The 25,429-nt window shown below is 32.1% G+C and overlaps 1 protein-coding gene across 1 annotated transcript; it reads left to right on the forward strand.

Moving 5' to 3' along the window:
• The first annotated feature begins 19,453 nt into the window (after positions 1 to 19,453).
• On the forward strand, positions 19,454 to 24,646 carry LOC140433667 (uncharacterized). Its single transcript, XM_072521647.1, has one exon. The coding sequence runs from the start codon at positions 19,454 to 19,456 to the stop codon at positions 24,644 to 24,646; it is 5,193 nt and encodes a 1,730-aa protein (XP_072377748.1).
• Positions 24,647 to 25,429: the final 783 nt, after the last annotated feature.

Here is a 25,429-nt window from a genome sequence, read left to right on the forward strand (position 1 = left end):
TAACAACAGTTATAAAAAATTAAAACCAGGCCGTTTTCTGAAATTTATTTAAACTAACAGTTAGAGAGATCTGTTATTAGTTTATAAGCCAAATTTTTTTAAAAATTCCTCACGCCGCGCCTTCCAAGTAATAATCCGATTTGAATTTTATAAAGTGTGTTGAATAGGTGAAGGCTATATGTAAACAAATGGCCAAACTTTTACATTGTTTAATTTTGGTATTGTGTAAAATCAAAATTTAGATTACAAAATTATCATGCGAAATCTATTAAATCGATTTTAATGAAATTTGGTGGATTGTTTTATCTATATACAGGTATCTCCTCTGCAACGGCTAGACCGATTTTTTTGAAATTTTATACGTATATTCCGTATGTCTAAGGATAAGTTGTAATCTATTTTTCATAACCCTAAAAGGTAAGGGAAGTTCAACCCAAACATTTTTTTATTTTTTAAACAATTTTGTTATTTTTATGTTTTTATAATATGCAATTAAAAATACATATAGCCCTTAATTTTCACCCCTTTATTACTGCCCTCTTTTTAATAGTTATATTAGTGTCACAGAGTTAGTCGCCATACTCCACTGAAATGGCTTGGCCGAGTTTTATGAAATTTTATTATGTGTATTTGGTAGGTCCCAGAATAAGTCTTATTCCATTTTTTATACCCCTAAGGGGTAATGGTAATCCACCCCAAACATTTTAATGTGTCATTAAAAAATACATACAGCCCATAATTTTCACTTCTCTCTTACTAACCCCATTTTTTTAATAGCCATATCACAGAACAGAAAACAATTGCTATTTGTTCTGTGACCATTTAGTGTCACAGAATTAGTTGCTATACTCCTTCGAATTGGCCGGTCCGATTCTTATGAAATTCTAAATATATATTCGGTAGCTCTGAGAATAGGTCGTAATCTATTTTTTATATCTCTGAGGGGTAAGGGTTTTTCACCCCAAAATTTTTTAAAATTTTTGTACAATATTTTTTATTATTATACTATTTAAGTGGGAGTTCCATGTTAACTTCCTGTCAAGGGTAACACCAAAGTATTTCACCTTTTAGAAAAGTTTAGACTGAAGCTTAGAATCCTTGGAGGTATTAGGTATTATAAGTATTTATATATAGTAAGTGCACCATTTTCTATTGTCTGAGAGTAACTTGTAATCTCTCATATACTGTGTTCTCAAACTTACCGCTTTGCAGAACAGCAATGTCGTCTGCATAGGCTATTGTGCAGAACCAATTGCTGCTGAGTTGGTCAACTAGGTTGTCTAGAACTGCGCCACATGAGTGGTCTCCTAGCATTCCTTCCTGTGGGTATTTCTTCATAACCATGTCTCTAACCGAAACGTCATCTTCATTTATACTTATTGCTCTAATAAAGAATATCCATTCGATTGCAGCCAGGGGGACATTTCTTAGATTGAGCTGTTGGGTAATGATTGAGAATGTGGTTTTATTAAACACTCACTCAATGTCTATGAATGTACCTAGGATAGACTCTTTATTATCCACGATCTTCAATTCTTAGCACTACTCAATGTAGTGAATCGGTAGATCTTCCCGAACTATATGCCTGTTGATTTGGGTGAAGTGTGTTATGAACCAGAACTTCATCATTTATGTACCTCTCGCATGGCCTTTCCAGAGTTTTCAAGAGAAGCAATGTTAGGCTAATTGGTCGGAAAGCCTTTGGTAGGATGTAGTCCAACCTATCTAGTTTTGGTATAAAGACCACGCGCACCTCTGCGCTGGATATATGCCGTCAGACCCTGGTGACTTGAAAGAAGTGAATCACGATATGACCTTTTTCACCGTTTCCATAACAATCATTGTTCTGTCGAGATGACAGTCATTCAGTAAAAGTATAATTAAATCTTCTATCCAGTTCGGTGAAGTTAGGGCGCTAGAACGGTAGAAGTGTGTTTCCACCAGGATCTCAGCACTTTCGCAAAGGTTGGTAATTTTGCTTCCTTCTTCTTTTGGTAATATGGCGATGTAGGTCTTTTTAGAGCACTTTATGTAGCCTGGAAACCTGTGGAAAACCTTTGATTTCCTTACAGTACGCTTTCCAAGCAGCTCTAGGTTTTTGTCTGCAGACTTTCTTAAATTCTTTAAGGTTTGATTAAATCCTTTTTAAAAGCTGTTCGTTCTTGCTGTCTTCCCAAAGTGTTTCAATTCAGTGCACCGCCAAGTTTTGGTTTTGTGACTTTCCTGGGCCATCTCTATCGGACAGGATTCTTTATAACCATGGCTCATTTTGTTTTGGATAGATACCGTTTACCTTTCCAATTCTGTATTAGTTCCCGGAGTTAAAGCATTTTTATTTCACAGAGCATCTTCTAAGAGTCTATTGTAAAGTTCTACATCCGTCCTCCTAGGACTAATAGTATAGGTCAGCCAGCGTTGGTCAGATAATGAATGATGAGAATGATGTTTCCCAAATCAGAGCGTCTCCTAGTTACCATTCAACCAAAAACTAATTGAAATATCTTGATAAAAGATTCTGAGGTGCAACACCACAAATATGGATGTCGACCCACAAAATCATCCAACATCTTGAAACATTTGCTCTAACTGAATATAAAGAATGGCTAATTGAAAATACGAAGTCGCATGTTCCAGCGGTTAAGATACTCTATAAAGAAATAGCCATAAATTTGAACTTTTCCAAACCAACAATCACGCTGATTACAAATAAGCGGCTGGTATGCTTTGCTCACAGTTCAATCAGTAACATATAATAAACTGGATTTTATAATTGGTAGTTAATAAATTTACCAGCCGAACAAAACTTATTGATGAGGAGATAATTAATAACGATAATTTGCGCTAAATACAACGAGAAAATTGCGTGACAACAATCTGCGTATTAAATATAACAGGAACATTGCAAAGTTTTTTGTTCAAGTATTCCAACGATACCTATAATTCTCTTTATATGTGGTCAAAATAAGTAATATATATTATTATGTTAATTATTATTAATTAGAAAAACAGGTTGCTAATTTAAGAACTTATTTTTGCAATTTGCGTAGTAGGTAACACAACACCGGGTAAACTGAGGCAACAAAAAATGCACAAAAACTATCTATCTATGGAAACAAAAATGCCCATCTAGATGAAGTAATCTCTAGATGGACAGTATTCCAATGAAGTCAGCCAAGACTATGTCGGTATACCCCAGGCTATTTATAAAGAAATCATCGATATCGCGTAAAAATCTTATTCAGGTTTTTGAAGGTTCTAAAAGGTATATGAGGGATAGCTGATAAGTGATAACAAATCCTTGAAGACGTACAGCCGATTTGGTTTGTTTTTTTTTTAACAATCGTAAGAACCGAATGGTTCAATTAAAAGTTATATTTTCCATTCCAAACAATAATACACCTCTTGCTTTAAATAAGTCGAATCCAATAAATTCTCTTTTTCCCGTATAAGAACTAAATCTAGCCATCTCTTATACAAAAAATACAGCAGCAGGTCCTGATAATATTTTGTCAATTTTTCTTAAAAATCTTCACGAAGCAACGCTATTTAAACTCCTCCAACTTTACAATATGATAATGGTGTAATCAAGATTTTCCTGCTCTTTGGCAACGATCAAATATTATACTTATTAAAAAAAACTGATTGCTTATCAAACTCTTTCAGACCAATCTCATTAACATAAACCCTTTGTAAATTATTAGAGAAGATGATAAACATCTTCTAGATGATGCTGTCAGGATTTAGAGTTAATAGAAGCACGATAGACAATCTGGTTCTTTTTCAATCAGAAATTTCTCAAGCCATAACAAATAAGAGCGATGTTCTCGCTGTAGCCTTGGATATACAGAGCACTTCTGATACTGTATCTAAAGCTTTCATCATTTCAGAAAACTTAAACAATTTAATCTTTCCGGTAATGTCTTATCATTTATATATAATTTTTTAACTAAGAGATCCTTTAAAGTTGCTACAAATGGAAAACATGTGCATCACTCTTCAAAACGGCGTACCACAGGGCTCAGTTCTGAGCACTACCTTGTTTTTTCTCAGTATAAATGACATGGGTTCCTTCGTTTCTCTCCTAGTAAAATATGTGATAAATGCGGATGACCTTATCATATTTTGTCAAGGAAAAGTCACTTAACCAACATTTTCTTTACTTCAGAACGTACACGTACTATCCGCCTTCGTGAAGGTAATCACATTAACTGAAGTTCACTGACATGCTATGAAGCAAGTCTCTTCCTTGATAAACTCCAATTCAAAGAAGAGCTTCCTAAACGTCAACCTAATTCCACCGAACCCTAAATAATCAATCCTAGTCCCAACAAAAGCTGCTAAAGTAAACACGCCATCTATAAGTGCCCAGAAAGGAAGTTTAGATACCCTACATGCGGTCTTAATGACAAGTCGTCTACCTGCCCTACTCCCCTTAACAATCTAAATACTCAAACTTTAGTGGTGAGCATGCAGCCTATAAAAAAACTCATAAAATTCCCAAAAGGCGCTACCCATTTTCATCTAAAAATGTATCCTACTCTACAAACTTTCATCAGATATAAAACATCTGGTAAACTTCATTATCTGTGTACTAATAAATCTCCTTCAAAATCATCACTAGTAAACTGCTAGGGTGTGGTAAATAAGCGCCTCTTCATATCATAAACACATCATTAAAAAACAAAATATTCAAATCCTAGTCGTTAGCAACATCCTATTCAAAACAAAAGTCATTCGATGGATACTTAACAATTTATAATCCTTGTTATTAACCGAATATTTTTTGGTAACAGCATCCTAATCAGATATGTTACTTTTATCTATTCACACAATCTCTTTCCACAACGTCTTAACAATAAAAACTTTCTAGTTGATGACATAAAACTAGATAACAACACGACACTGACTGTTATCTCTTATTACAAATATCCCCTTTACAGACTCTGCTTGATTACATCCCCAGCCTTTCTAAGAACATCTTCCTCGCAGACTTTTGCCTAGGTATATCCAATTTGACAACACAGCGACCAGCCATGCAAGTACTAACCTAAGTGACCTACTTCTTCTCCTTTTACTCCACATAATTTAAATGAATGGGCATATCTGAAAAACCTTAGCATGTCCATTATGGATTACATCATATTCACAACCACCATCATAAATGAACTTGATGATGTATTTATCACTGGCGATTCAATTATATTCAACCATACTTATTATTGTAAAACAAACCGTCCCAATATTCGAATACCAGATACTTGATAACATCTCCAAAATAATAAGAACCAAATTTTTAATAACTAAGACACACAAAAGGCACAACCTTTAAAAACACCCCTTCTTCTTCACGTGCCATCTCCGCGACGGAGGTTGGCAATCATCATGGCTATTCTGATCTTAGATGCTGCTGCTCTGAATAGTTCAATTGATGTGCATCCGTACCATTCCCTCAAGTTACGCAACCATGAGATTCTTCTTCTTCCTACACTTCTCTTGCCCTGGATTTTCCCTTGTATAATCAATTGAAGTAGGTTGTATCTCTCATTACGCATAACATGCCCCAGGTATTGCAGCTTTCGTGTCTTGATGGTTTCCAATACTTCCATTCTTTTGTTGATTCTTCTCATGACTTCGTTGTTTGTTACATGCTCGGTCCATGATATCTTCAGGATTCTTCTATACACCCACATTTCAAATGCTTCCAACTTTTTAGCAGTCGACGCGTTAAGTGTCCATGCTTCTATCCCATAAAGCAGAGTCGAGAAAATATAGCACCTTGCCAGCCTGACTCTCAAGTCCAATTTTAGTTCTCTTGTACAAAGTACCTTTCTCATTTTATTGAAGTTTGTACGTGCTTTCTCTATTCGAACTTTGATTTCTTTGGAGTAATCGTTTGTGTGATTAATTATTGTGCCAAGATAGTGGTAGTTTTCAACTTGTTCTAAAGCACTACCGTTAATTGTCAGGCTTTCACCATTATTTTGGGTTTTTGATATCCTCATAAATTTGGTTTTCTTGGTGTTTATTGATAATCCATATTCCTCTCCATACTCAACTATCTTGTTCATTAGCTTTTGGAGGTCTCGGAGGTTGTCTGTTATTATGATAGTATCGTCCGCATATCTAAGGTTGTTAATTGGTGTTCCATTGACCTTGATTCCTGCTGTTTCTCCCTCAAGAGCTCTTTTCATAATTTCTTCAGAGTATGCATTGAATAGTAGTGGTGACAGTACACACCCCTGTCGCACTCCTCTTTTAACTTCGAACTCTTGTGATGTGTGTTCATTAATGCGTACGTGTGCCTGCTGTTTATAATATAGATTTGTTATAATTCGAAGGTCATTGTGTTGTATTTGTTTTGCTTTGAGGATGTCCATTAGCTCTTTGTGGCGGACTTTGTCGAAAGCTTTGTTGTAGTCTATGAAACAGACGTACATATCTTGGTTCACATCCAAGCATCTCTGGATTAGTACGTTGAATGCAAATAGAGCTTCACGGGTACCTACGCCATTACAAAATCCAAATTGAGTTTCTTCAATATCCATATCAAGTGTTTTGTAAATGCGTTTATGAATGATCTTTAAAAACAATTTAAGTGTGTGAGACATCAGGCTTATGGTACGGTGGTCAGTGCATTCTCTAGCATTTTTCTTTTTTGGGAGACAAATGAATGTTGAGGTCAACCATTCGTTGGGTATGTCACCCGATTGATAAATTTTATTAAAAAGCTTTACGAGGACATCAATGTACTCATTTTCTATTATTTTAAGGATATCAATAGGCAGTTGATCTGGCCCCGGGCTTTTTCCGTTTCTGGTGTTCTTTAGTGCATACATTATTTCTTCCTTTGTAATTTCTGCACTTGTTTCTCTGTCCTCAAAAGACAAGTCTTGTGGGTTTCCTCTTTCGTCGTCGAAGAGCTCTTCCATATACTCTTCCCATCGTTTTAAAACACCCCTCCTAAACAATTATTTTACTCTAAATGAATCCAGATTTCATCCAGCCTTTTATAAAACTAGTGAGGAATCAATCGAAAAAAAATTCGAAATACCACATGGTTCACGTAACTTCCATAACATTCTTTACCTTTTTTTTTTATTGAAATTAATGTGCCTCGACAACTACGGCCATTGAGACGGGTACAAAAACGCCTGTTGTATTACATTTAAGTATATAGAGTAAGTAATCACATTAAAGTTATTTAAATACAGTCTCTTACCTCACAAACCACTATAATTTATTACAATATTTGTTTTTTGACGAACATTATTACAATATTTGTTATATAAGATGATATAATCTGCTTAAAAAGTCAATTATAGCACTATACACATTTAGCAAACTAAGTATCTGCTTGAAGTTATCGTTTATATTATGTGTTTCTTCTTCAGTGCCTTATCCGGTCCGGATGTTGGCGATCATCAAGGCTATCATGGTTTTGTTGACTGCTCTGCGAAACAGCTCCGCTGAGGTCATCCCAAACCATTGTCGGAGACTTTTCAACCACGAGATACGACGGCGTCCCGGTCCTCTTCTGCCAAATGCATAACGAGTTGAAGAATTCGATATTTTTCTCCGTTCCGCATCACGTGGCCGAGGTACTCAAGTTTACGTTGTTTAATTAAATTAAGCACTTCTTTTTCTTTTGCAATGCGCTGTAGGACCTCAACGTTGGTGACATGGTCCACATAAGATATTTTTAGTATCCTTCTGTATATCCACATCTAGAAGGCTTAGATTCGTTTTTCAGTGGTTTGCGTCAGTGTCCAGGCTTCAACTCCATATAGTAACACTGGAAGAACGTAGCACCTCACTATCCGCATCTTGGTTCCCAAACTGAGATCATTGCAGCACAGCAAGGATCTCAACTTAATAAATGTAGACCGTGCCATTTCAATTCTGGATCTAATCTCTTGAGCGTAGTCCCATTGTACGTTGAGGGTAGTTCCGAGGTAAGTGAATCTGTCGACTCTCTGGATCTCTTCGCTACCTGCCATTAGTGCCCCGGGATCTAAATTTGTACGACTGACAACCATGAATTTAGTTTTCTTAATATTAAGGTTCAGTCCGTATGTTATGTGCTAGTCTATAAAATCTATAATAACTACACTCTATGAGTAAGTGTTCTACTATAAGGTGATGAGAATCACAATGTTCGCAAGCAGGTGGATTTTCTAGTCCATTCCAGTGAGTTTGACATGTTTTCAGAGTTTTTGGTTTTATAGTTGCTGTTAGGTATTGATGAAGTTGAATGATCCTCACATGAGATGGGGTCCAAATAATGGTTATGGATGTTCCTCTGGTGTGATGTTGATGGCATATGTTGAATTTTTTGGACTGTCGGATTTAATGAGTATATGCTAGAGATTTGCTATTAGGTAGAGTCCTTTGAAGAGCTTTAAGGATTCCATATAATTCTGCAGTATTAATTCTACTAGTGGCTGGCAGTCGGTGTACAGCTAAGGTTGTATTTTCGGTACAGACAGCACAGCCAGTACTTTCTCCATTTTTTGAGGCGTCGGTGTAAAGAATTTGGTTGTATTGTTTGGTATTTATTGCTTCTAGAAATAATTGTCTTAGAAGACGGCTAGGAGTTTCTTCTTTCTTGCGTCGAGTTAGGCCAGTGTTAAAAGTAGTTAGATTTTTGGTATATGAAGGAATATTGGAGGTACTGATGGGGTTGGGGGTGGTTATTGTCAGGTCTATATCTGCTAACAAAGGTTTTACTAATTTTGATAGAGGGTACACAGATCTGTCTCTATTTTCAGGAACTTGATGAATATTATTAATTACTTTGGTTACTGGATTTTTTGGATTGGCGGAAACTCTAGTGAAACAAGAAGAGAGTAGAAGCTGACGTCGTATGAAAAGGGGAGGTTTGAAAGATTCAATGCACATGCTTTCAGGGGGACTAGATCTAAATGCATCTAGGCATATACCTAAAGAGGTCGTTTTTATTGAATTTAGAGATTTGAGATAAGTATTGCAGGCGGTCATACAGAGAATGCTGCTATAATCTAATCTGAAGCGAATAAGAGCTCTTTAGATTCTCAATAAGATTTTTTCTTCAGCGCCCCATTCATTCAAATTCTCTGTTGGGTTGAGGTAAATCGTATACTCCCACGATCTGGGGAAGTTAGTTGTAGTTGTGGATTTGGCTGTTGGGATTGGAGTCGTTTGGGTGAAGGTTTAGTAGTTATATTTTGTGTGGTAGTTTGGGATAGGTGATTCGGAATGATAGGAGGAGCTAAGTTTATTTTGCATTAATAGCTACAGTTGGTCATATTGTCTGTTAAGTAGGGGATAAAGTTGTCTGTGTCTACAGGTTTTGGATTTTATGCGTTTGACCACGTGGAGCATGTCGATCGTTTATAGAGTATAGTCAACTTCACGGACTCTACTACCTGCGGTACTAGAGTCTGTGATGATACATATGTATATATATATATATATATATATATATATATATATATATATATATATATATATATATATAACTAAGGTACACTCGAAGAGTGGTGGGTTTTTCGGTCAAAGTGGAGAAATAAAAGACAAAGAAGGTGGCTACTTCATCTATTTATTGAAGACGTTTTGCTTTCTGCTCAGAAAGCATCATCAGTTCATCTAAAAAGAACAATATGAAACCAAACATCCATAGAGAAGTTACAATAAAAGTGTGTTACCTTACAAAGACATATAGCAGTCAATGATGTTAAAAATATGAAAAAGCTTACGAAACGGGACATTTAGAGTACAGTTGTATAAATCAATTAATAGAAACTTGGTATAGTTTGCAATTTAACTAAATTAGCACAGCAAAAGAACATGTGATAAACATACATGTATATAAAAAAGTTATTATAAAAACTTAAGTAAAAAACATTAAGGTTTATTTTAAAGTGTAAAGAACTAGAAAGATCATGAGAATGCACTTCCAACAATTTATTTGATCAATTAGATTTAATTTAATTTAATTTTAACTTTAGGTAACATTTTAAGTTATTTAAGATTAATATAGTAATAAAGATAAAATGAAGTTACTACTATCGTTATTACCTCCTTAAGAAATCACTGGAACTCCATCCAACCTAACTGTCCTGTATCCTGGGATGTATTTGCAAAACTTTTACAATTAATATTTGACACTAATTTTTTGGTCTTCAACTACAAATATTACCTTCAAATTTTTGGGACACCTATGGGTTCCTCAATCTCTCCCATCCTGGTTAATTATGTACTGGATGATTTAGTATCTGACCGTTTGGGTCTTTTAGATTTCCAAATCCCTTTTATTAAATGGTATGTTGATGACTTATTACTAGCCTTACCTCCAGACAAGATTCAGGCCACCTTGTCTTTATTCAATGAGTTTGATCCTCATTTACAGTTCACTGTTGAACTTGAGGACTCTAACACAAATAGTATTTCCTTCTTAGACATGCGTGTCATTAGAATGGGAGATAACACCCTAACTACAAGTTGGTACAGGAAACCAATGGCCTCTAATAGGTTTCTCAACTACCACTCTTGTCATCCCTTTAAATATAAATTAAACCTTATTAAAGCTTTAAGCTGCAGGCTAAATAGATTGACACATCCGATTAATCGAAGGGAATCCCTTCAATTACTTAAGAATATTCTGATTGAGAATTCCTATCCATCCTCCCTTATTAAAAAATACCTTTTCGTTCAAAGCTATGGTTCTTCTTTAAATGACATACCCAATGGTGACCAACTTAGAATAATATCAAATAATTCAATTAACAACACTGTTCTGCCTAATACTGTACTTGGGAATCCAACTACCCATTGCTCATCGTTACCTTATTTTCCTCAAGTTACTGAAAAACTTGTTAAACTGTACAAACATAACAACGTACCGGTTAAAATTGCAATTAAGAATGCTAAGACTGTCAGGAATTTGTTTTCTAAAACCAAAACACCTCTGTCCCTTCTGGAACAAGTTAATGTAATATATCATATACCTTGTGCTGAGTGTGACTCATGTTACATCGGTCAGACAGGGAGATCACTGAAAGGGCGTCTTACGACACACCGCAGTGATATTAATTTATCTAAGCATACTTGTGCTCTTGCCCAACATGCTATTAACACTAAGCACGAAGTAAACTTTAATGAAGTTAAAATTCTTGGCACTGAACGCAATCTCGTTAAAAGACAGTTTTTAGAAATGTGTTCAATATTAAAACATCCAAATACCCTTAATAAGAGAACCGACATTAGTAATTTGAGCCAAATTTATCATGCATTAATTTTGCAGAATTAGGCCTGATATGTTGTTTACTTAAATTTTGTCCCACAATGGGTTTTTTCTTATCACATTTTCATATAATAAATTTAAATAAAAATAAAATAAAATAAATTATTCTTTCCTAAACTTAGATTTATCAACTTACATTTTATTAACTATTTGTCAATATCACTTTTACATAATTAAGTAATTGTTCCTTTTGATGAACTTGTTTGATAAAATTTTAAACTGAAATTTATTCATAGAATCTTTTTCATTACGGTCCCAAATGTTTTGAACCTTTGGACTGTGGAAGTTGTATTAATCTTCACCTGTTGGCTGGCTAACCAGTGACGTCATAATATTATAATATATGATATTTTGAATTGACTTCGCATGCTTTGTTCTTTGTTGACAAATCAATCACTGTAGGATAAATGGTGATCTTAACCACCTTTTCCTTTCATTGTTTGGTTTTTTAACGACAAGTTGTCAACCAAATTTATCACATTCTTTGAATATACCGCCCTATTATATAGAGGTTAGTAGTTTGCCTTGCTGTTTTTGTCATTTTGACCTCAAGGCCATTTCTATTCACGTTGTGTGCGTGGGTGTTAAACCTGTAAATTCATTTACCGGCGAGATTCAGTAAGCTTAAGACTGGTAACTTCATTTTATCTTTATTACTATATTAATCTTAAATAACTTATAATGTTACCTAAAGTTAAAATTAAAATCTAATTGATCAAATAAATTGTTGGAAGTGCATTCTCATGATCTTTCTAGTTCTTTACACTTTAAAATAAACCTTAATGTTTTTTGCTTAAGTTTTTATAATAACTTTTTTATATACATGTATGTTTATCACATGTTCTTTTGCTGTGCTAATTTTGTTAAATTGCAAACTATACCAAGTTTCTATTAATTGATTTATACAACTGTACTCTAAATGTCCCGTTTCGTAAGCTTTTTCATATTTTTAACATCATTGATTGCTATATGTCTTTGTAAGGTAACACACTTTTATTGTAACTTCTCTATGGATGTTTGGTTTCATATTGTTCTTTTTAGATGAACTGATGATGCTTTCTGAGCAGAAAGCGAAACGTCTTCAATAAATAAATGAAGTAGCCACCTTCTTTGTCTTTTATTTCTCCACTTTGACCGAAAAATCCATCACTCTTCGAGTGTACCTTAGTTTCTTTTGGATTGACGGTCGTACTCCTTTTCTATATATATATATATATATATATATATATATATATATATATATATATATATATATATATATATATATATATATATATGATACGATTGGGGTTTATAGAAAATAATTTATAAGTTATATACTACATAATATTAGATATAAAAAAGTATTTGATTATTTTAAGAAGTTATATACTAGAGAATTTAAAAAAAAATATATTTATTTGAGGGCATTTTTAATAAATTAGCATATAATAAGTGTAAAAAGTTGTATTTTAATGTTGTAGATATATTTAAGTGAGCCATGTGACTAGGCAACCAACTATACAAACTCTGTCTCCAAGTGACATTTTAGGAAATTTTTAGGAATATAAAGTGGGGTTATAATAATATATTGTTTGAAATGTGTATTTTATTAAATTAGAATGTTAAGTTACTAATTTAATTATATATTCTGATCTGAAAAGCCTAAATGTCAACAAAATTATCAATGGAACATTAACGAATTCTCCAGAGTGCAGAGTGTGACCATTGTTTACGGTCGAACATTCTGGAATAATGATTATGTCGGTGGATGGAACAGATATTTTTTTCGAGAACATACATATCGAAGAAATAGAACGGGATGGAACATGATCTCTTACCAGATGATTCTGGAATATCCAAAAAGATATAAATACCCGTGATTTGGATTCAAGAGGCAGTTTTTAGTCAGAAGTCAGGCCAGTTCATTATGAAAGTTAGTAGACACATTTAGTGAAGTAAATTGTTCAGAATTTTCAAGAAGTCAGTCAGAAAAGTTTAGGAAGAAATATGAAAGTTAGTTGGAGTCAGTGAATCAAGTACAAATAGTCCAATTGTTTAATATAGTGAGTTAAATGAAGATTAAAAATTATGCATATATTTAATGCACATTTATAATTATACACAAATAATTATTGAAGATTATAAAAGTATATTAGAAGAATATTGGATGGACATTGGAAGGAATTAAAATTATATTATGATTGGAGATTAGTATAAATCAACTTATAATAATTGGATATTGGTATATTGAAAAGAAGAATAAATATAAATGGTGTTTGCTGGTGGTGTATAAATGCTGGTGAAGAAAACTATATCTTAAATTGGTAGAAGCTGATAATTGGAAAAAGTAATTTCACAAAAACAAGGATAACCGAAGTACGAAGACATTCAGTGGTGATTAGAATCTATATAGTGGAAAACAGTTCATTTAGGCATTCAGTGAAAGAAAGGTACAAAATTTTGTTAATATAATTTAGTTAATGTCATAACAATTTCAATTTTGAAGATAGTTTGTTTAAATTTTACATTGTCTATAGAATTTAATTAGTTTTATAAGAGTATCAATTTAAAGATAGTTTATTTTAAATTTACATTGGCTAGGTTAGATATATATGTGTGTTCCATAATAGTTATAATAAAGATAATTTAAAAAAGTACTTACAAACTAATTCTTTGAGAACCGCGATAAAAACCCTATATTATTAAAAATACTCATTGCTCATCATTCAAACAAAAAACACATCATAACAATATATATATATATATATATATATATATATATATATATATATATATATATATATATATATATATATATATATATATATATATATATATATATATATATATATATATATATATATATATATATATATATATATATATATATATGTATGTATTGACATTAATAAACGGTCGAAAGCCGTTTTAGAAAAATGTTTGGAAACAGTTTGTGAATGGAATTTATCAAAGGAATAATTTTTTAATGAGATGCTCCATTAAGAATACTAGAATGTATATTTATTAATATCCATGACTAAGTCTTACAGATTGACGTATAATTAAATTAAACTAAATGTAAAGGTATCATTTATTTTTACTAATTACTAGTTAGTTTATACAAATCAAAATTTTCCCTTTAGTAACCATTGACATATATTGATAAATTGATAACGAAAATTACCCAAAATTTGGAAATTAACTAAAAGGAAATTATTTTGGTGATGAACTAACAGTTTCAATCAAATAATTAATTAAACTTTTAATATGATAATTATAATTATACCTAATTAGTAACTGCTAGTCAGTCCTATTTTTAGAGCTAATATAAAATCTCTGCTACAAAGAACTTTTTTCAATTCTAACTTTTATTTCGTCAGTGTACTCGTTATTTTCTCTTATTAGTATTGTAGTGTGTCACAAAAATAGCACGTTATGGTTTATTTATTTTGTTTTGCTAAATTTGCCGTATCTGCCGTAATAAAAAATCTCGTAAAATATTTATTTTGACTATTCTTGATAAACCTTTTTAAAGAAGCCTCAAAAAATCATTGCTATTGTATTTTCAAACACCTGGGGTCAAAAACCCAAGCGTTCTCATACTCCCGGTCCCGTTATTTCTTCGAGGTAGTTTTTCATCTAAATATTTTCTGAGGGAGTTCAGCCCTTATAGCGATAAAATATACCAAGTTATCAGCTGTTCCGAAATAAAATCGTTTTAAATGGTAAAAACAAACGATAATTAAATATACTATATATCTCTACTACAAATTAAAGTGCATTAGTTAGTGCTGACAATATTATCCCAAGTAAGTAGCATTTCATTTCGTAATATTTTTTAACCCAAACCCTTCTTCAGTTGATGAAACCGACGAATCATTATCACAAGTTAATGGATAATGAAGGCATGACAAATTCCTTTAAAGTTTAATGGAACATAAATGGATTTTATAGCCATTATCAACAGTTGCTACTCATAATTGGTGAAACTTATAACGGCTCATTTTCTGCCATGGATATATACTTATGCAGCCAATCACTCCCAACTACATTGTTATGGAACACTTTAAATTCGTTATATACTAGTGGCCGCTTTCCAATTTCTATAACATTAGATCACATTCACCCCCTTGATTTCTCAATCTATCAGTCCTGAAAATTGAAAAATGCAAACTGGACATCTTATGAATTCGATATCAATAAAAAACTTGAACATTTCTATTTAAGCAATGATATAAACTATGATATTACTCTTAAATAACATGATTATAGAAGCAGCTTTAATAATATAGTAAAGACAAAACCCTGTAAAAGGCAACCTGTACCTTGGTGGAATAGTGAATTTGCACAAGGACTGTCATCTTGTAAACATGTCTTTAATAAACTTAAAAAACATAATACAGACGAAAACTTACTAAACTTTAAAAAACTTAAAGCTAAATCAAGATATCTTATGAAAAAAAGCAAAAAGGGTACTTGAAAAAATTACGTATCATCCATAAATTCATCAACTCCCTCCCCGGTTATTTGGTCTAAAATTCGTAAAATTAGAAGTACCAACCAAAGAAAAAGAAGTGCTTAATTTAGTGAAACAACGTAAGCTTGAGTATCTCGGCCCCGTGATGCGAAACGAAGAAAAATATCGAATTCTTCAACTCGTTATGGTAGCAAAGATTGGATGCTGAACCATCGGTGAAAGCCTATATCTATTTACGACAGAATTAATGTCAGAATTGATAAGAAAAGCATTTTCATTGGCGTTTACCCCAAATAACATTTCGTCAGGTTTTAAAGTAACAGATATATGGCCATTTAATGCAAACTTGTTTGGAGACATGAGTTCTTACCAGCTGAGGTTACCAACAGGCCATAAACCTCCAAAACAAACTGAAATTGAAGAACTTATGGAAGGTGATGAAGCTATACCATCAACAAGCAGTGCGCCAAGTCCAACTACTGGAATGACCCCTGAACAAATTCGCCCATTTCTAAAGGTTCTACCGCGTAAGACTGGTGGAAGGGGAAAGAGGCCAGGAAGATGTATGATTGTCACAGACTTCCCGGAGTTGCAGAAAATCAAATAGCAGAAAATTAAAATATGTAAGCCAGTTCCAAGGAAAAAAACTGTCAAAAGAGCACTAGTTGTATCTTCTTCTTCGTCTGAAGATAAAGCCAAATCCGAGCTTAAAGACATCTCCAAAGGAAGCAGATTTTATTCAAGTTCCGAAGATGAAGACGTTCCTGATTTATTTCCACCATACAAAGTTGCACTCAATTTTATCATTGACAGCTAGATTGTACTAAAATTTGAAGTCGCTGGAAAAGCTACATCCACTGATGTTTACTACGCTGGTTTTTATATATTATTATAATTTTATCATTGACAGCTAGATTGTACTAAAATTTGAAGTCGCTGGAAAAGCTACATCCACTGATGTTTACTTTGGTTCAAGAAAGAATAAACCAAGAAGTTACTGTGAAGTTTCTCCGAAAACGAATTTTGTTTCTTTTGTTTTGTTTATTTTGTCTTCCCAGATGTTGAAGATATTGCCGTCGTAAAGCATTCAAGCATAGTGAAAGTGTTGCCTGTGTCCAAAATATGACGTGGTTTTCATTCTTTCAACATTGCCTTTCCACAAAATATTTCTTTTAAATAATTTAAAAATACAAAAAAAAATAGTTTTATTGTTTTTTTTTATCATTAAAAAAGCTATTTCAATATTTGTTTTATTTATATAAATACAGCTATATATATATATATATATATATATATATATATATATATATATATATATATATATATATATATATATATATATATATATATATATATATATATATATATATATATTGTTATGTTTCTTCTTTCCCAACCAAAGAAAAATAAATAAAAAAATCCATCGAAATAAAATTTTAAGATATCAATATAAACAAATTGTATATAGTAATTTAAGATAAGATTTAGTGTAGATAAGAATAGAAATTTGTTTGGCAATCTACCTTTTTCCGTTTCAAACAAAATTATCAAAAAACCTTTGTTTAGAATTAGAAGACATTTTACCTGTAAGTTAATCTTTTCATTGTATAATCGAGTATCAAATGACCATATTCTAATCTTTTGAAATATGTATAAATTGTGTATTGACAAAACCAATTTTAAAGTAAGCTATTTAGTTTTTCTCTGAAACCGAAATTAGGCTTTTCCAAAATCATGGTAAACACAATTTGAGCTTTTGATTGGACGGTCGTTTTTAAATGGGAATTTGTGAGCCGATCATGAGAACCGGAGAAGTCAGCTATAATTTGGTCATCGAAGGAAACAGTCGTTTGTCTCAAGATAGGGTGTGGTTCGTGAGTTGGATACCGGCATTGTGAAAAGAATTGAATAGTTTTTGCAGAGGGAGATAGCAAGAATATTGAAAGAGGTCCTTGTATCTACCGTTGGCATTTTGTGAAGATTTGTGAAAGTAGTTTTACGGCATCAAGTTGACAAAAGGAGGTCCTTGTGTCATTAATAAGTAGTTGAGTTTTTGGAGAAGTGCATCAGGTGTTTTTGGTTAGTGCAGCAGGTTTGCAGAGACGTTAGGAAGGAGCCTAGGTGCCAAAAAGGAGAGATCACATCGTTGAGGAGACTGGATTTTTCTGGGTATGTTCCAACATACAACTCAATAAGAAAATAAGCTGTAAGTGTTTTGTACAATTGAATTTTATATCTGTGAAGGATCGGTTTGACATCATGGTCATTAGCATTCAAATTTAAGAACTGAGGTTTTGTTAGGCTAATCAAAAGTTTAAAGTTTTGTTGTTTCTTGTTTCAAGTAAAGAAAAATTTAAGTAAAATTGGTTTTCACTTAATATAAATGTATGTAGATTTAAAATCTTATTATTATAAAAATTTGATTTATTTTCTTGTATGCTGATTGATAAGATAACAACAGAATTTGATAATTGTTTTATTCGTTCATATAAAATAAAGAAACGTAAATTTTTGTAATATAATATATTTTTTATTCTTATCCTGCTTCTCTATCCCGATAAAAGACAACTAGAAAATCTTTGAATCCATCGAACACAGGTAATATAAGGAGTTTATTTTACTTTTGATAATAAATAAGTTATATTAAGATTAAAGTCAAAATAAACATTCATAACAATATATATATATATATATATATATATATATATATATATATATATATATATATATATATATATATATATATATATATATATATATATATATATATATGTTAAGATTGTGATTCATTCACTTAAAAACTAAGCCGGTCCTGTGTGTGGCTGAACTCCACTGACGGCAGTGGCGCATTGAAAGAAGTGTGAAAACAACCGCATGCGCAAGAAAAAAGACAGAGGACTTTTAGAACATTACAATTTTTGGTTACATTAAAATAAGACATACATATTTCGTTTTAATTATATTAGTTTATGAGTACATTCAGTAGTGTTAATAAAATCTCAAATATAGTGCAATCACCAGTTTTTTATTACTACAGTCCATCTATATTGAAGTCAGAACAAAGAATAAGCGTCTATATTCTTTGGTCAGAATTATCATTTGATCCTTCAGCCCGATAAAATTGGATTGCAGCTTGAGATTTTGCACGTGGTTTATGGAATGGCGCCGGTAATACAAGTAGGTCAAATCCATTTTACCTAAATTCCTGTCGTTGTAGAGTTAATGCTGTTTCAATTTGCAGTCATTTAACAATTGTCTATACATATAATACAATATCAATTATCAATACAAAATCAAATATATAATACAATATCAATTCTACTTGTAAAGCTATTTTCAATGTTTTTTTCCATTTAAATGTGTATGTTTTATTTCCATTTTTATTATTCTTTGAGTTTAATATTTCTATATTAAATACACATAGCTATTATAAGGGTATCTCACTATTATGTTCATGTATGATATCGAGAATTAAACCATTAAACACAGTTAAACGCAATTATAGTCATCTCAAATTCCTAAGGCAAAACAACAATAAAAAGTGATTATAAACAATTACAATTTCAATATTACATTAACAGCTACTTCTTATTTGCTGTAATAAATATATTGGTTATAATTATAAAAGTTATCGATTTATTCATTGAGCTCTAATAAAGTTGGATCTATTACTATTATATACTAAATAATTATTCTACATAAAAGAATACAGGATGGCCGCTAATTTAAATGCAAAGATACGGAAGCGTGGAGGTATTAAACATAAGCTAACTAAATTTCAAAACTATTTTGAACCATTATATAATCGATTTCTAACAAATCAAGAATTTGATAATAAAGAGATAATAGAATTAAAAATCAGATTAGGTAAAGTAGAATCATTAGAAACGGAATTTGAAGAGATTCAAGCCGTGATTGAGGACATTTGTCCAGACGATGAACTTGAGGCACAACGTGAAGAGGCAGACATATTTTTAAACACTCTAATAGATTGTGTAGCTAGGACACAAGAGGTTGTTAAAAAGATTGAAAGTAATTCAATTCCCCAAACCCTAGGGTCAGTAAATAATAATAGTCAATCTTTTAACGAAAATGCAATTAAATTACCACCCATTAAATGCCCTTCTTTTAATTGTGAATTTAATAAATGGCTAGAATTCAAAGATACATTTGAAGCACTTTTTCATAACAACCTTACGCTTTCAGAAATTCAAAAATATCACTATTTAAGGTCATGCTTAGGTGAAGAAGCCTTGAAAATTATCCAAAGTTTAGAATTTGCAGCACATAATTACCAGGATGCCTGGCAGTTATTGTGTGACCGATTTGACAATAAAAGATTGTTAGTTAATAATCATTTAAAACATTTATTTGAAATTGAGTCCTTACCCAAAGAATCAGCAGTAGGGTTAAGAGGGCTTATTGATTATGTAAACAAGCATATTAGGGCGTTAAAAACATTGCAACTTCCTACTGAGCATTGGGATGCTATGATTGTTCATATGATTTCTTTAAAGCTAGATAAAAATACAAATCGGGAATGGGAGCAATCACGTACAGATAAGATGTTGCCGAGTTTAGCTAGTTTTTTTGAGTTTTTGAAAAATAGAGCAGATTTTTTGGAAACAATAGAAACAAATAGCACTAGAGAAAATAAAGACACGCGACTAAGTGGTCATAAAAGTAAAACACGTCATCATTCATTTTTAGCTAGCAGTTCAGAAAATACTTGGGAACTAAAATGTAATTATTGCAAACAAAAACATTCTATTTATACTTGTGACCAATTTTTAAAATTGTCAGTAGCTGAAAGATGGCACAAAATAAAACAATTGAAACTGTGTACTAATTGTTTATGTCATGGCCATTTTAATACACACTGCCAGAAAGGAAACTGTAAGTTTTGTAAGGGTAAGCACAATTCATTATTACATCATAAGAAATCTAACTCCTTTAATAACAATTCTGCTGATAATCAAAACAATTCTGAGGATTTTGTTAACTCAGAATCTAAACAAAGTGATCAGTTCAATGGGTCATCCATTATTTGTGGTAATACTGTATTTAATGACAATTATGTTATTTTACCTACTGCAATTGTTGATGTTCAAGATAAGACAGGTAAATTTCATAAAGTCCAAGCCATCTTGGATGTGGGTAGTCAGTGTTCATTTATATCTGACAATTTGTGTAAAAAATTAAATTTGAAAACCAATCGCATTGATGTATCAGTATCTGGTATCGCTGGTATTAATTCTAATTTACGGTACAAATGTGAGGTACTAATAAAATCTACTATTCATAACTTTCAAACTGTCCTAAACTGTATCATTGTTGAAAGAATCTCAAGTAATTTACCATCTTGTAACTTCGATATTTCTAATTGGCACATTCCTGAAGGCATTGCACTTGCTAATCCTATGTTTAATTGTCCTAGAAATGTTGATCTATTAATTGGAGCGGATTTGTTTTGGGAGATTGTACTAAATGAAAGAATAAACCTCGGTCGAAATCTACCTCATCTAGTTAATACTGTCTTTGGCTATGTAGTATCAGGTCCGATAAATATTCCTATGAAAAAAGAGGTTAATTGCAATTTTTTAATAAATGACGATCTTCAAAAGTTCTGGTTTGTCGAGGAGATTCATCATGAACAGAAACAGATGTCACAGGAAGATTTGTTTTGTGAGGACTATTTCAATAAAACAGTTTCTCGAGATCCTTCTGGAAAATTTATTGTTCGTTTTCCACTAAAATTAGAAGCCACTCAATTAGGGGAATCAAAAAACTTAGCTGTTAAAAGACTGCTGTTTCAAGAGAAAAAATTGGAAAAGAATGATGTTTTAAAAAGCAAATACTCTAAATTTATGGATGAGTATTTAAACTTGCAACATATGAGGCAATTAACACAAAAGGAATCCAGTCAATTTCGATGTTTTTTACCCCATTTTGCTGTTTTCCGTGAAGACAGTCTTACTACTGACGTTAGGATTGTATTTGATGGTTCGGCTAAAACCGATTCTGGGATATCATTAAATGATATCCAATATACTGGGCCAGCCATTCAGAATGATATATTTAAAATTATGTTGAGGTTTAGACAGCACAAGTTTGTTGTAATTGCTGATGTGGAAAAAATGTACCGTCAAATTTTGATACACCCTGAAGAAAGATATTTACAAAACATTCTTTGGCGACAAAATCCTAATGAGGACCTCGCACCATTTGAGTTGCAAACAGTTACTTATGGTACGACTAGTGCTCCCTATTTGGCCATAAAATGCATAAAACAATTAGCTTCTGACTATAAACATGATTACCCAATTGCTAGTGAATTGATTGACCGTGACATGTATGTAGATGATTTAATAACTGGCTTCACCAGTGAAGAACATGGAATAGAAATTTGTAATCAAATTTCGATGATATTAAAATCAGCTTCATTTAAATTAAGAAAATGGGCTTCTAATAGCCAAGATATTTTAAAGGGTTTACAAGATACATCTGATGAGTTTAGTATATTAGAACTAGGAGAGAGTGATAGGCTTAAAACTTTAGGAATTCAGTGGATTAGTAATACTGATGTCTTAACATACAATGTTTCAACATCCAGTAATAAACAACCTATTACTAAAAGAAGTTTACTTAGTAATATTGCTAAGATATATGACCCTTTAGGTTTAATAAGTCCATGTATTATTCTAGTTAAGATATTAATTCAACAATTATGGTTGCTTGATTTAGATTGGGATGATGAACTACCACGAGACCTGCTCAATAAATGGGTAACATTTAAATCAAAATTGTCTGTTCTTAATAAAATAAATATTCCCAGGTATATTATGTGTGATAAAATAGTTCACATGGAGCTGCATGCCTTCAGTGATGCTAGCAAAGATGCTTATAGTGCAGTTTTATATGTTCGAACGGTTGATGAAAATGGAACAGTGTATGTCAGATTGCTATGTTCCAAAACCAGAGTGTCACCTATAAAAGTATTAACGGTTCCTAGATTAGAGTTATGTGGTGCTTTAGCACTAGCTCGCTTAGTCAATCAAGTGTCAAACGCACTTACATGTCAATGTAATGTTTTTTATTGGTGCGATTCTCAGATAGTATTGTGGTGGTTGAATACAGAGGCCAATAAACTACAAGTTTTTGTAAGCAATAGGGTTTCAGAAATTCAAACGCTGAGCAATATATCGAATTGGAGCTATGTCAATACTAAAGAAAATCCTGCTGATGTAGCATCTCGTGGCATGTATCCAGATGAACTATCCAATTGCAAGGTATGGTGGAATGGACCCTCATTTTTATATGAAAAACCATTCTGGCCACGATTATTTCAAGCTGGAGATAACAAGGAGCTTCCAGAAATCCGTAAAATTTGTCACACGCTGGTTGTTACCGAACAATTATTATTGTTTCAACGGTTCTCCTCTCTTAATAGATTAAAACGAGTTTTTGCATATTGCTTACGCTTCATTACAAACCTAAAGGAACGTACAAGGACAAAAGGTCCTCTTAGCGTTCTAGAGATGGAAAACAGTATGTTATGTTTAACTAAATTAGCACAAAAGGAAAGTTTTAAAAATGAAATTTCTATTATTAGTCAACAAAAAAATTTGCCTCATAAACATAGGTTACTTTCTCTAAGTCCATTCTTAGATTCAAACAGTTTTCTGAGAGTAGGGGGTAGACTTAAAAATTCCTCTTTGTCATTTGATGAAAAGCATCCATATCTCCTAGATGGTAAACATTTATTCACTAAATTAATATTTCACGCCGAACATTTACGATTACAACATGCAGGTCCACAACTTTTATTGTTTTCAGTACGTGAGAAGTTCTGGGCGACTGCTGGCATGTGTCTTGCCAAGAAGGTGGTACGAAATTGCATACAATGTTTTAAAAATAAACCTAGACAAACCGCCTCAATCATGGCTGACCTCCCTAAACATAGGGTTCAAATTTCAAAACCTTTTGCAAATACTGGAATTGATTACGCTGGTCCAGTACTGTTGCGTGATAGAAAGGGCCGACCTTATAAAACTTATAAGGCATATATTTGTTTATTTATATGTTTTGCCACTAAGGGTGTTCACATTGAGCTGGTCACTGAGTTAACGAGTGAAGCATTTCTTGCTACATTTAGAAGGTTTGCCGCTCGACGTGGTACTCCTAATCATTTATATTCCGATAATGGATCTAATTTTGTTGGAGCTTATAAAGAGCTGCAAAAGTTATATAAGTTTTTAGAAAATTCTCAATCTGAGTTTGTTACAATCTGTTCACAGCAAAAAATTTCGTGGCATTTTATTCCACCAAATACTCCACATTTTGGAGGTCTTTGGGAGTCAAATATCAAAAACATTAAACATCATCTCCACAGAGTAATAGGAGAATCTATTTTAACATTTGAGGAGTATTCAACACTATTAACGCAAATTGAGGCAACATTAAACTCTAGACCTTTGTATCCTATGTCCTCAGATCCCAACGATTTAAACCCAATTACCCCTTCTCACCTATTGATTGGACATGCTCTCACATCACCTCCTGACCCACTATATGAAAGTATTACAATTAACCGGCTGTCCAGATTTCAATTATTGCAGCAAATGAATCAAAGCTTTTGGAAAAGATGGTCCTGTTTTTATCTCTCTGAACTGCAGAAACGACACAAATGGAAAACTGGGAAAATGGATGTCAATATTGGTGACCTGGTCGTCGTAAAGCATGATAACCTGCCTTCTATTAAATGGATTTTGGGAAGAATTGTTGATGTCCATCCAGGCGATGATGGTGTAGTGCGGGTAGTGACTATAAAAACTTCGCAAAATACTTTTAAACGGGGTGTTTCGAGAATTTGTCCACTCCCTTCTCCTAATGACGATGTGTTTTGATAAGAATTTTTGAACATGCTGTTCAAAAGGGGGGAGTATGTTAAGATTGTGATTCATTCACTTAAAAACTAAGCCGGTCCTGTGTGTGGCTGAACTCCACTGACGGCAGTGGCGCATTGAAAGAAGTGTGAAAACAACCGCATGCGCAAGAAAAAAGACAGAGGACTTTTAGAACATTACAATTTTTGGTTACATTAAAATAAGACATACATATTTCGTTTTAATTATATTAGTTTATGAGTACATTCAGTAGTGTTAATAAAATCTCAAATATAGTGCAATCACCAGTTTTTTATTACTACAGTCCATCTATATTGAAGTCAGAATTAACAATATATATATATATATATATATATATATATATATATATATATATATATATATATATATATATATTTATATGTACATACATATATATATATATATATATATATATATATATATATATATATATATATATATATAAATACGTTCAAATTATCGGGTAAAGTGGTCTGTACCATATTTACCCGATAATTTGAACGTATTTATAAATTATTTTTTGGTCGAAATAATCACTTCTAATATATATATATATATATATATATATATATATATATATATATAATATATATATATATATATAATATATATATATGTATATATATATATATAATATATATATATATATATATATATATATATATATATATATATATATATATATATATATATATATATATATATATATATATATATATCGAATCAGCCAAAAAAAATATAAGACCATTTTAAGTCTATTAC

This window comes from Diabrotica undecimpunctata, chromosome 2 (genome assembly GCF_040954645.1).
Source record: "Diabrotica undecimpunctata isolate CICGRU chromosome 2, icDiaUnde3, whole genome shotgun sequence".
Classification (NCBI taxonomy): Eukaryota; Metazoa; Arthropoda; class Insecta; order Coleoptera; family Chrysomelidae; genus Diabrotica; species Diabrotica undecimpunctata.

Coding starts and splice junctions, on each gene's coding strand:
- LOC140433667 (XM_072521647.1), top strand. CDS start 19,454: ATGGCCGCTAATTTAAATGCAAAGATACGGAAGCGTGGAGGTATTAAA.